At 42.5% G+C, this 12,423-nt stretch overlaps 2 protein-coding genes across 4 annotated transcripts; one reads left to right on the plus strand and one right to left on the minus strand.

Moving 5' to 3' along the window:
- The first annotated feature begins 513 nt into the window (after positions 1 to 513).
- Positions 514 to 5,956, plus strand: LOC146380328 (spindle and centriole-associated protein 1-like). Of its 3 annotated transcripts, none has more exons than XM_084939326.1 (18): positions 514 to 686; positions 882 to 977; positions 1,300 to 1,347; positions 1,439 to 1,579; positions 1,715 to 1,817; positions 2,017 to 2,135; positions 2,388 to 2,476; positions 2,566 to 2,708; positions 2,845 to 2,970; positions 3,074 to 3,348; positions 3,839 to 3,970; positions 4,045 to 4,171; positions 4,262 to 4,357; positions 4,458 to 4,891; positions 5,127 to 5,316; positions 5,394 to 5,472; positions 5,635 to 5,698; positions 5,797 to 5,956. In XM_084939326.1, the coding sequence occupies exons 6-18, from the start codon at positions 2,121 to 2,123 to the stop codon at positions 5,851 to 5,853; spliced, it is 1,827 nt and encodes a 608-aa protein (XP_084795452.1). In that variant the 5' UTR covers positions 514 to 686; positions 882 to 977; positions 1,300 to 1,347; positions 1,439 to 1,579; positions 1,715 to 1,817; positions 2,017 to 2,120; the 3' UTR covers positions 5,854 to 5,956. The 3 variants fall into 3 exon arrangements, with proteins under 3 accessions (XP_084795452.1, XP_084795453.1, XP_084795454.1); XM_084939327.1 differs by having other exon boundaries at positions 515 to 643; XM_084939328.1 differs by lacking the exons at positions 514 to 686; positions 882 to 977 and adding an exon at positions 1,046 to 1,130.
- A 96-nt stretch (positions 5,957 to 6,052) lies between these two features.
- LOC146380329 (uncharacterized) lies at positions 6,053 to 12,423 on the minus strand. Its single transcript, XM_084939325.1, has one exon. It carries the CDS (start codon positions 11,672 to 11,674, stop codon positions 9,017 to 9,019), a length of 2,658 nt encoding a protein of 885 aa, XP_084795451.1. The 5' UTR covers positions 11,675 to 12,423; the 3' UTR covers positions 6,053 to 9,016.

Genomic DNA, 12,423 nt, shown 5'->3' on the forward strand with positions numbered 1-12,423 from the left:
TAACTGTTTTAAAAGTGCACGATATAATTTCATATGTATATTTTTAGCCTAGTTTTTAATTTTTATTTTACCAGCATGTCTGGAACATTCAAAGAAAATTGTTGTGGTCTTCTTTAAAGCTTATTTCTGGGATTGCATCGGGGATCTGCTCCGAACCATGATGTTCACAAACGACATTGTAATCTGTAGTGTGAGTGGGGGGCAGAGGTAGTGAAGGTTGATGAGTTTAAATACTTACGATCAACCATCCAAAGCAACAGAGAGAACACACGAGAGGTGAAGAAGAGAGTGCAAACAGGGTAAATGGGTGGAAATTAGTCTCAGGGATTTACGATGTAAAAGCAATTTTATTACTCAAAATAAAAACCTCAGATATAAACTAACCAGTAATAATGATAAAGTATCTCACATTGACCCTAAATCACCGACAGGGGGCATTTTTTGCCGCCTAATGAAAAGGATTCGCCACCTTTCCCAGCAGCACTTCATTTCCCGTCATGCTCCACAGTTTGAAGCGGTATCCGTGGAAACGGCACAGGAAGTGGCGCGCAACTGTTGAAAAATGTCTCACAACAAACTGAAGAGGTGGTTTTGATGCCATTATTTGTCACCAGCATTTAAAACGGCGTCTAAAGACAGCTTGGTGGGCGTTTCTCTTTATTAACCGGAGCTCCACGTTGTAAAAAGTATGTTTTTTCAGTTTTAACTTGCCTTTTAGCCTAAGATAGCTCAGCCGTACATCCTAGTTTAGTGAAAGTTACAGAAGCTTCGCCATGGGAATGAGAGTTAACAGCTAGCTTGTTGTTACATACTAGACACTTTTGGTAAATGAAACGTGTGCAGCCTTAACGAAGTCTCCTTGTCGTATTGTTTGTGAGCAGATGTCGTTTGTGAGAGTGTGGCGTCCACAGCAGCACGCCAAAGGAAAAAGGCCTGTTCGCCCCTAGAAGGCAGCAGCTCAAAGAAGAGAGTGGGTGGTGAGTATTGACAGCTGAACAAATACTAGAGACATATGAAGGCCAGTCACAACTAAGCAAGCAGTCTTGTACTTGTACATATTTCTGTGCAATTACAAGACAGTCTACTCTTGCTTGCTGTGAATCTTCTCTACCATAAGCTGAAATAGAAAGGTATGAGGAGAGATTATTTGTTTTCTAGAGGTTACTCAGATCACCAGGGAATCTAATTTCTTACTAAACTAAAGAAACATGTTCATGGTGTAAAAAAACAAACATTCAAGCTAACCTTTTATAAGTTCCTTTATTTAGCCTGTCTAACTTCTCAGCGTTTTGGTTTCAGAGCACTGTCAACGACCTCTCTGTGCACAAGCTGACACCTGCGGAGCTGGTAAGGTGCAAGAACATTTGCACTTTTTATTTTTTAAGTGTTATTTACTGTACCTTGGTCTCACGATTGTCTGATTGTTCTTCTGGTTCAGAGTCATCGGCATGAGATCCACAAGTCTCACAACAAAGCAGCAGCTCAGTGGGAGCTGAAAGAGAAAGCCCTGAAACGGCGTCTCAGGCACGCAGGGAGCCCTGCACCCCTGGACCAGGCCAGTCTCAGCATCATCAGGGAGGTAAGTACAGTGCTGTGAGAATATATATATTTGCTCTGTTCCTGATTTTTCAGTTTCAGCATTGCACGTGTATCTGTATCTTTTTAGTGGCTCTTACAGTGTTGAGTTAAACTCAGTTGTGTGGCATTGCTGCAGGTTTTCTCTGATCAGCTGCTGCTGCAGGATGTGTTGGCCCGTTCTGACAAAGCCCTGGCTGTGGTCAAAGACCTGTTTGGAGATGCTCCACGCAGGCACACCGGTATCTGGCAACTTGTTTTGTGTGCAGATAAACAGATGCAGTGACTAGATAGAATAACTTCTTGTCCATTGCTTTATGTCATTGAGATACCCGATTGTTGAACATTGGGTGTTTGTCCCAGTATTTTCATTTTGAAGAGCCACAAATTCTCTCTGGTGGTTGCATAAGTATTGCTTCATGTCTAAATGTTTTTCCTCAGGACACCCCAGAGTGACTGTGGCTCCAAACTGTGACTCTGACTCAGAACTGCCTGTTCTTCAAAGACCAGATCGTCCAACTCATCTGTCTCTCCTCAGCCAGTCAATGATGGATCAAGAGGTGTGTGTGTTATTGAGACTGTCATTATTAGCTTCATAATACAGCATGTGCAATGTATAATCTAAAGAACAACAACTATGCTTATTAGTTTATTTTATTTCTTTTAATGATCTAAACCCTATATTTAACAGAAAACACTCCAGAGGTAACACATCCAATGCTTACACTGATTAAAAAAAGTGTGTTTTTAAATACTATACACTGTTTTGAGTTTTTATTTGCATTTTACACAATTACAATGATTTATTTCAGGCTCTTAATGAACTGGAAGCTTCAGAGGACGACCACAGAGATGATGATGCCCGTCCTTCTACCAGTTCAGAGTATCATGTAATCCGAAGGTGCTAATCCCTGCTAACTGTTATACACTACAACAGTGACAGAGATGCTGCTGTCACTATTAGATTGCTCATAACGCTTTTATTTGCAGGGTCAATGTACAAAAAATGAAGGCGCAGCCTCGGGCTAGAGTGTCACAGCAACACAAAGGTCATCATCACATCCGTCACCATGGAGACAAGGATAATAGTCCCATGACACCCTGTACATCAGACAGGGCACCAGCTCAGACAGGTAAGATAAACAGATAATCAGAAGGTCTTAGTGCCATTAGAAGTGTGTTATATTTATTTTAGGTAGTGATCAAGAAATCATTTATTACAATCTGGCATTAGAGGTGAACATAAACACTTATCTAATGTCATTTCAGCTCTCAATGCCACCGTGGCTGTTCAGCGTGTTCGGTCCAGACAGAGTCAGTCGGAGGACGCCAGAGAGGAAACATCAGTCCTGGTTTCTCAGGTTCTTAATTCTGAACCGCCTCAGAGCAAGTCAGGTAATATCTGCAAGGGATGGATTTTCTCCAAAATGAAATACTCTGTTTGAAGATGAGACCATGTCAGAAAATTGATGTTGTTCTTCTTTTATATGCTGAACAGACTGGATCGGTAGTCACACCAGCAGAGGCAGGAAGTGTGTTTCCCAGGGTTCAGAGCTGGACGGCTCCTCTGTTGCCTCTCTCAGCGGGGATCAGTCCAGTCTGGGCCTGCTGCAGGCCATGTTGGGTCAGGTGGAGTCGGATTTGGACGCACTGAGCCCTGATACAGCACCAACATCTGCACAGAGTCCCAAAAAGCACAGAACACAAAGCCTTACTGGATTTTCTGTGGCCTTGGTCTCTACACTGGGACGTTTGGTGCACCTCCTTAAAAAGGTACTGCCGGATAACAAAAAAGGTTTTGTCACACAAGCTTGTGGAGATTATTATTCAAACTAAAGATAATCCATGCAGGCTTTACTCGCATAAACAAAAAATAAGAGCGTGGTACCATTGTCACTGCATCTTTTAGTTTATAGGATATAGGATACATTCATTTCTTATTAAATGTTGGTTTTATTTAAAAAGTCATGTCATCGATGGGGATGCAAGGAGACACGAATTCCTAGTTTGAAATCTTTAGATAGCAGCAAAAGCACATTTTAGAAATGCTTGATCTGTAAAATGTTTGTTACTATTACTGATTTAGCATCACTAATGCTGAAAGTCTCATGTAAATATGCTGAAGCACAGTTCTTATCTTTTTCAGGGGTCTTCACATTAATAAATAGAATCAGTTTTTAAATTTTAGGGCAGGTTTGCTTTGATGCAAATATTTGCAGTCTGCTATATGTGTTTAAATCACTGTCTGCCTGTAATGTGTTAGAGGGAAGATGAAGCTCAGAAGGAGGCACAGGAGAGGAGAAAACTGGAGGAGGAGCTGAAAGAGCAGCAGAGGCTCATTGATGCTCTCACTGCTGAAACCATGACTCTGAGAGAGGAGGCTACAGCCGTGCAGGTGGGACTGGGCTTAGGTTATTGTTACTCCAGCTATGCTGATAAATCACGAGTTGGTGACGATGTGCCTCTCAGGCAGGGTTACAGCAGCGGACGGCAGAGCTGGAGCGGAAGTTGGACACAGTGGTGTTGGCGATGGGAGGGCTCGGACTGCTGAGTGAACACAGTGGCCAAACCCCACACTCTGAGGTTAAAGTTGCAGGTTTGTGCAGTCTGTCTGTGTATATTCTGTCCAGAGGAATTTGGTAAATGGTGAAAATGGTTTATATTTTGGTGAACTGTTGGTATACAGGCTGTCAGTCTGCGACGGGTGCTGAGCGAGTACCTGTTTCTTCTGCCGTCCTCCTCTCACCACCTCAACAGCGGGACCACTTTCAGCATGTTCCTGGTAACTTTCTCACTTCCAAAATTATTATCTGATTTCAAATATTCAGCACAGAAATGATTCACCTTGAGGCGGCTAATTTTTGTTTCTCATTCTTCCACAGCAACTTATCCTGCGCCACCGCACCGGCAGCTTCCTGCTGTGGATCTCCTGCGTTCCTATGGGGACCTCCGCGCTCACAGCTCAGACTCTAGTCTCAGCAGTCTGCCCCTAGTTCAGCTTCCCTCTGCTTCCTCGCTATCGCTGACCTCTGACCCTCTTCGCTCACAGAGGTCTCCGGGCACAGTGCTAGCTGAGATTGCTCAGCTGAGCAGAGAGACCGATCTTATCAGGGCTCAACTCAGCCAGGCAAAGGGCCTCGGGTCAGGGGTCAGAGAATCGTTCGACAGTGGCAATGAGAGAAGAGGGTCGAGCTGCAGCAGCACCGGGAGAGTAACACCTCAGAGCGCTGCAGAGAGCAGGATGTCTGGGTCCAGCTGTAAAGAGAGGCGGAGCCAGCATGTGTGGACTCCTGAAGAACAACAGCTGACTCAACAGGTGAGATTTAAGGGGTTGTTTGAAGCTCTCTGAGAGCAGCTCACCTTTTAGAGGTGGAGTAGTGGCTCCCCTGACTCCGCCTAACTTTCTGACCCTCCCTTCATAGCGTGATGGGACAGGTGTGTCGAGGAATGAACTGCGCTGAGCCTTTAGGTGGCCTCCTCATTCAGATTTAGTAATGATTCACATGCAGTGTGTGTCTCGTTTGTTGTTGTTGTTTTTTTTGTTTTTTTAGGCAACATCACCCAACACTTTCAGTGCAAACAGCGTGGAGCAGCGCCTCCTGGAGCTGAACAGGCAGAGCGCTGCAGCCCGAGGTCGACTGCTGGAAATAATCGAGCAACAGAAGCAAAGTGTTTCAGCCAGAGTCTCTCCCTCTATCTCCCCGATCTCGGCTTCTGCCTTCAGCCCGAATCCAGAATCCCGTGGGTAAAAGCAACATGTCGCTGTCTGTTTGGAGCACACATGACAGTTTAAAATCATTACGCCTCATCTTTTGCAGCGGAACGCCTGGAGGCATCAGAGCTGCTGCCTGAGCGGGAGCTCCGCTCACACAGTGGTGGCGGTGAGGGTGAGAGGAAGTGAGTATCAGATCAGCTCAGAGAGGGATGTTATGACAAATAACAGCAAGGTTCTTTTTACCATTTGTTTCCAGCACCTTAAACAGACACAAAGTGATGATGTCAGGAAGAAGAACTGACTGAAGATCACATGATGTAGATGATTAATTATCTTTGCTGCAGGTTTGCTGGCTCTGATGCATCTTCTCACAGTTTTGAAAGAGAAACCAGGGATGGCAAAACACAGGTACACACACACACACACACACACACACACACACACACACTGTGCATTATTTACATGTCGTTGCTTGGATTTGAAAAAACTTTCTTCATTGTCAATAGATGGACAAGGAGAGAGATCGAGAAGGCTGGTTTGCTTTGTCTGCTCACGTGAGGTGACAAGAAGGACAACCCAGCATACCTGAAGATGTTTATTACACGGAATGTTCTTACTATTTTTATCTGTTTTATTAATGATTGAATTAAAATGTTTCTACTTTTATACATTGTTTTTTTTGTCTTCACTGTGACAAGTTTCTTTCTCCATTTGACGGACGTGACCCACATTTCCAATTTATTAGAATGAACTTCTGTTTGCCATTTCTTTGGGTTTTCCTCCTCAGTGTTACATCTGAGTACTTAGAAAACCCTACAGCTGAGTAATGTGTGAGCAGATGCAATTAATTTTTAATCTGTCTTCATTCAGTCTTACTTACTTGACTGTTTTTCCTTGCTGAGCATATGGAAGTTTGTTTTGTGGTGGAGTTGTAATCTGCAAATACAGTCTGCATCTCCACCTGTTCGTTTATGTTTGAGGCTGTTCATTGGTTTCCTTATCTCACATATATGAAGGTTTATAAAACTGTTTTAATGTATAATGAGTGCCTTGCAAAATGTGCTTACACCTCTGGTGGTAAATGGACTGATTCTTATAGAGCGCTTTTCTACTCTCCCGGAGTACTCAAAGCGCTCTATACAACATGCCTCATTCACCCAATCACACCCATTCTCACAAGCACTTTGTCTATACGTAGTGCTTTCTAAGTACATTCATACTCCGATGGATGTCAGTTGGGGTTAGTATCTTGCCCAAGGATACTTGACATGCAGACTGGAGGAGCCAGGGATCGAACCACCAACCTTCCGATCAGTAGGTGACCAGCTCTACCTCCTGAGCTACAGCTGTGGTTATGTAGTCTCTAGTATAATATGTACATGCAGTGCTTCATTTTACAGTATACTGTAATGATCGTCCTTCCAGGAAATTTGAAACATCAGACACTTAATACCCTTTGAATTTTTTTTCTGCGCCAGTTTGAACATTTCCAGTTTAGAAATATCTCTATTTATAGAAAGAAAACTAAATTAAAATCAGGCTTTATTTGACAAGCATATGCTGGCATCCATGAAAGAGTGAAATTTAGACGCAGACACTCTCCCATGATGCCAGTGGTTTTACTTGGAACCCCTGTTGGTAATGACACATGCGGTTTTTCAAACCTTAGCTCATGATTAATAGTAGGTAGGTCAGCTACCACCTCCATAGAGAACAACCTCCACTAGGGTTTAAATAGCTGGGACTCTCCACCTTTTTGTTTTTCAAACTGAACAAACCTCTTGGATGAGAAGTGAAATGTTTTAAAGGAGTCAGGCTGCCTTTTTTTTTTCAAGGTCTTAAGACACCCATGACCTGATTGACTAGGAACCTACACAGACATGGAGTCAGCATGTCTTGTAGATTTCAAACGACATGCAGATAATATAAAGACTGTATCCAGTCTTTGTTTATCTTGGGTCTGTGTTTGAGTCCTTCCTGGCAGATAGAACAGTTCATTTTACCTGAGATTTACTGCTTAAAGCACATATGATAAAACACTAAATGGATCTAGGCAATCAAGATTTGAGACTTGCAACATAAGAAAATGTAATTTTTCAGAAGCTGACCACGCTGCAGCTGTCAGCCAGCGACCAGGACAGCGAGCCGGGCGAGCTCATCTACCGTGTCACCAAACAGACGAGCCTGGGACACCTCGAGCATGCTGCCAGTCCAGGTAGACCAGACCTATATGTCAGTGTTTTTAGAAAGGACGCAAAAGTAAAGATGAACGCCAAACTAAACCAAACCAAACTTTTCCCACCGCTTGGTGAGTAGTTGGCATCCTACATGCAAACTGCAGATGACTATGGCAATCTGATAGCAATCACAATTATGTTTTTGGTGCAGCAGACCCTGATTTCACCTGGCAACCACCACAAACCAGTGGCTTTACCCCTAAAGTTGCCAGGGGTGTGCAGCGCTGTGGTCCATTGATCACCTCTCCGGTTTGAGCCTGTCCAAAGACATGCTTGTCAATTGGTGATTCTAAAGTGCCTGTTGGTGTGATGGAAGTATTTAAAAAAGTGACGGCAGGGTGTGGAGACGGGAGCTGAGCCGAGGAAGCCTTCATGCATCAAATACCAAGAGAGTCAGGGGAACACCGGGGAGGACAACAACAAAACTAAAACAGGGAGCTAAGAACTTAATCACAAAAACTCGACTTCACTACCGTATGTTTTCAATGTTTTTGTCACTTTTTACACAATCAAAGTCAAAGTAATGTCAGTACTTCCAAGCTTTAAACCCTGCATGGTCGTACTCTCTCCTGCACTCCATATTATCCTTTGTTGATCTGCACACGTCTGTTGCTGCCACGGACGTCGCACGCTCGTACGTCATTGTCATGAGACACTCTCGCGAAGAAAATGACGAGGATTAGTAACGCAGTAATGTGGCCTGCTTACGGGAAAGTAACAGTAATCTAATTACCTTTTTTGCAATAGTAATCCCTTACTTTACTCGTTACTTGAAAAAAGTAATCAGACTATGCGGTGTTGCCCATCTCTGGTCCAAATACAGAAAGTATCATAGAAAGATTTAAGGTATCGTGCCACATTTGACCTCTGACCTCTTGTTCATGGTTAATAAATTAAGAGTCAAAGGGAAAGACAAATTTGAAACTTTGTTACTTACTACCGTTGTTTGGAATAGATAGGAATATAGGGAATTCTATATTTTTATTTAAAGACAGGACTCACATGTTTTCATTTCTAGTCTTTAAAACCTGTCTCTACCCATCTAGTATTAATTCCTTCTGGGATGAAAGTATGTATATTATGCACACACACAAACACACATGCAGCTATTACCCATTTCTTGTTTTTATACCTAAGATGAATTATTGTTGAATGAAGACATTTTTCAAACACATGTAAAATGTGGCCAATTGTGTTTATTGGGTAAAGGAAAAGGTAGAAGGGGGAAAAGGGGGGATAGAAAGAAGGAAAGAGAGAGAGGAGAGAAAACCCCAACTATCCCCTCTGAGCAAGCACCAGGCGACAGTGGATAGGAAAAACTCCTTTAAAGTGAAAGAAACCTAAAGGAGAAACCTATGGCAGAACCAGGCTCAGGAGGGGGCAGTCAACTGCCGGGACTGGTCGGGGGGTGAGGGTGAAAAAAGAAAAGGGAGGGAGGGGAAGGGGAAGGGGGAAAATGAAGATGGAATAGAGGTGGAGGAAGACGAGGTTACATCAGGTGAGAAGCAGCAGTGTCTCTCCTCCAGAACCAGAAGAAGCGTTTTTTCTTCTTTTTCAGATACTCTTCCACGAGCACTTTTTTCTCAATGATGAGGGTTTTCAGCTCATCCATTGTTTCTGTGTTTTCTTTCTCAAGTTTGCTGCATCTTTTCACCATGTCTTCTAATTGTTCTTGTTTTTCTTTAAGATGGTCTTTCAGTTCTTTAACTGTTGCCTCCTCTATTTGCTTTGCCTTGTGCACATCTGTGTGCATGTCTTCCAGCTGCTGGTTTCTCTTCTGGATATCTTGAAGTCTACACTGCAGGTCTTTATGTGTTTTCTGTTGTTCTTGCTTTTGCGCCTGGATTTCAGTGTTTTTGTGCTTCAAGGTCTTAGAAAGTTCTTCAAGTTCTGTATTTTTTCTCAGCATTTCATTGATGCTACTCTGCATCGCTGAGCATTGATTTTCCAGTTTTGTCTTTTCTTCTTCCAGTACAGTTGTTTTGTACTTCGTTTCATTATACAATTCTTGGAGTACTTGATTTTTCCTCTGGAGAATAAGTTTTTCTTCTTCCTGTTGTATTTTCTGCTGGTCTTTTTCTTGAAGCAGCTCGTTATTTCCGTGCACTTTTTTATCAAGCCTGATTTGGAGCGATCTGTGTTTTTCCTCCATCTCGTCAAGCTTGGAGTCCATTTCCTTCTGTTTCATTTCCATTTGCTTCTTGTTTTGAAGCAACTGTTGATTTTTGTGCAGAGTTTTGTCATGCTTCACCTGCAGAGCTTTGTGTTTTTCCTCCATGGCTTGGAGTTTGCTCTGCAGGTCGCTCTGCTCTACGGGCTGCTGTTTCTTGTCTTGGAGGATCTCCTTATTTCTCTCCAGAGCTTCATCAAGAATTACTTGCAAGCCTTCATTTTGTTTCTCGATGTTCCTCAGCTTGCAATCCATTTCTTCCTGTTGTATTTTCTGTTGGTCTTTCTCGTGAAGCAACTCTTTATTTTTGAGGAGTGTTTCCTCAAGAGTTATTTGGAGCATTTTGCATTTTTCCTCCAAGACTTCAAACTTGCGGTCCGTTTCTTTCTCGAGCATTTCTTGTTGCTCTCTCTCTTGAATGAACTCTTTATTTCTGTGCACTTTTTTATCGAGCCTGATTTGGAGCGATCTGTGTTTTTCCTCCATCTCGTCAAGCTTGGAGTCCATTTCCTTCTGTTTCATTTCCATTTGCTTCTTGTTTTGAAGCAACTGTTGATTTTTGTGCAGAGTTTTGTCATGCTTCACCTGCAGAGCTTTGTGTTTTTCCTCCATGGCTTGGAGTTTGCTCTGCAGGTCACTCTGCTCTACGGGCTGTTGTTTCTTGTCTTGGAGGATCTCCTTATTTCTCTCCAGAGCTTCATCAAGCATAACTTGCAAGCCTTCATTCTGTGTCTTGATGTTCTTCATCTTGCAATCCATTGCTTCCTTTTGTATTTTCTGTTGGTCTTTCTCGTGAAGCAACTCTTTATTTCTTTCCAGAGCTTCATCAAACATAACTTGCAAGCCTTCATTCTGTGTCTTGATGTTCTTCAGCTTGCAATACATTTCTTCCTTTTGTATTTTCTGTTGGTCTTTCTCGTGAAGGATCTCTTTATTTCTCTCCAGAGCTTCATCAAGCATAGCTTGCAAGCCTTCATTTTGTTTCTCGATGTTCCTCAGCTTGCAATCCATTTCTTCCTGATGTATTTTCTGTTGGTCTTTCTCGTGAAGCATCTCTTTATTTTTGAGCAGTGTTTCCTCAAGAGTCATTTGCAGCATTTTCAGTTCTTCCTCCAAGACTTCAAGCTTGGAGTCCGTTTCTTTCTCGAGCATTTCTTGTTGCTCTCTCTCTTGAATGAACTCTTTATTTCTGTGCACTGTTTTCTCGAGCCTGATTTGGAGCAATCTGTATTTTTCCTCCATCTCGTCAACATTGGAGTCCATTTCTTTCTTTTCCATTTCCATTTGCTTCTTGTCTTGAAGCAACTGTTGGTTTTTTTGCAGAGTTTTATCATGTTTCACCTGCAGCGCTTTGTATTTTTCCTCCATGGCTTGGAGCTTGCTCTGCAGGTCTCTCTGCTGTGTGGACTGTTGTTTCTCTTCTTGGTGGATTTCTTTCAGTTTTTCCAGAGCTTCGTCAAGCTTCTCTTGGAGCTCCTGATTCTTCTTGAGCATGTTTTCCTGTTTTATGCTCTCTTTTTTCTCCTTTTGGAGCAGATCTTTATTTTTTTCCAGAGCTCCATCAAGCTTTTCTTGGAGCTCCTGATTCTTCTTGAGCATTTTATCCCCTTTAATGCTCTCTTTTGTCTCCTTTTGGAGCAGATCTTTAATTTTTTCCAGAGCTCCATCAAGCTTTTCTTGGAGCTCCTGATTCTTCTCGTCTTGGAGAGCCCATTGTTTCTCCTCAATAATACCCTGTTTTTCTTGAAGCTGGTAGGATAATTCTTCTAATTCAGCGCTCTTTCTCTCATTTTCTTCCGTCAGGATCTTAATCTTCTCTCTGTTCATGAGATTTTCATTCTCCATTTCTTCCACTCGCTTTTCCTCTAACTCTACCTGTTCATCCCAAGGAAGAGAGCTGATATAAGGGTCTAGGGACTCATACCATGGAATAGAGCTGGGGTCAACTTCTTGTCTTTCTTGCTGTTTCTGAGACATGTTGGAGTCTGTATACCGTGAGTACGGAAAGGATCCAAATGTTTGAAAATTCTTTACTGGTGAACGTTTGAATGCTGCTAACACAAGTGCTGCAAATAACGGACTAACAGTTGTACATCCTCACCCCTACTTAAGAATTCATGAGCCTGTGACATCAGAATTCCATAAGCCAATGAGGTTGTCACATGACATTTTTGAACGAGGTCATGTTTTTGTATGAATTGTTTTTTAAATAACATCAACATTCCGTAAGCCAATGAGGTTCTTACATGACTTTTCTTACAGTACTCACATAAATTTGAAAAAAAAAAAAAAAAAACTAACTTTATTCTTTACTTCTTTCTTTTGAGGCATTTTTTTGTGCACATGGCAGTTGTCCCCCATCCTCCTATTGTTCCCTGTCATTCGTCCACACCTGTTGCTGTAGTCGAGCTGTGGCAGCCCCCTCTGCTAAGCTCTTGTTTTGGGCAGATTCTTCGTGGCTGGCTGGCTGATTGGACCCCTCCTTCAGCCTATCCCACGGGCTTTCTCCTGTTCCCAAATACCATATGTTCCTTCATGTTCAGCACATTAATAATTTCCTGCATGTTATTCCCCCAACACTGCACTATGTGTATCTCTTTGAGATGATGAATAGGCTGCACGCACATGAAAAATGTGTAAAATGCACAAAGTGAACTGGGCTGTGGATGAATAAAAACACTTCTTCTTTTTGTAAGAAAAAAAGGTTTTCCTTTAAGTAATTTTGG

This window comes from Perissodus microlepis, chromosome 9 (assembly GCF_051167445.1).
Source record: "Perissodus microlepis isolate ML-2025 ecotype Zambia chromosome 9, ASM5116744v1, whole genome shotgun sequence".
Classification (NCBI taxonomy): Eukaryota; Metazoa; Chordata; class Actinopteri; order Cichliformes; family Cichlidae; genus Perissodus; species Perissodus microlepis.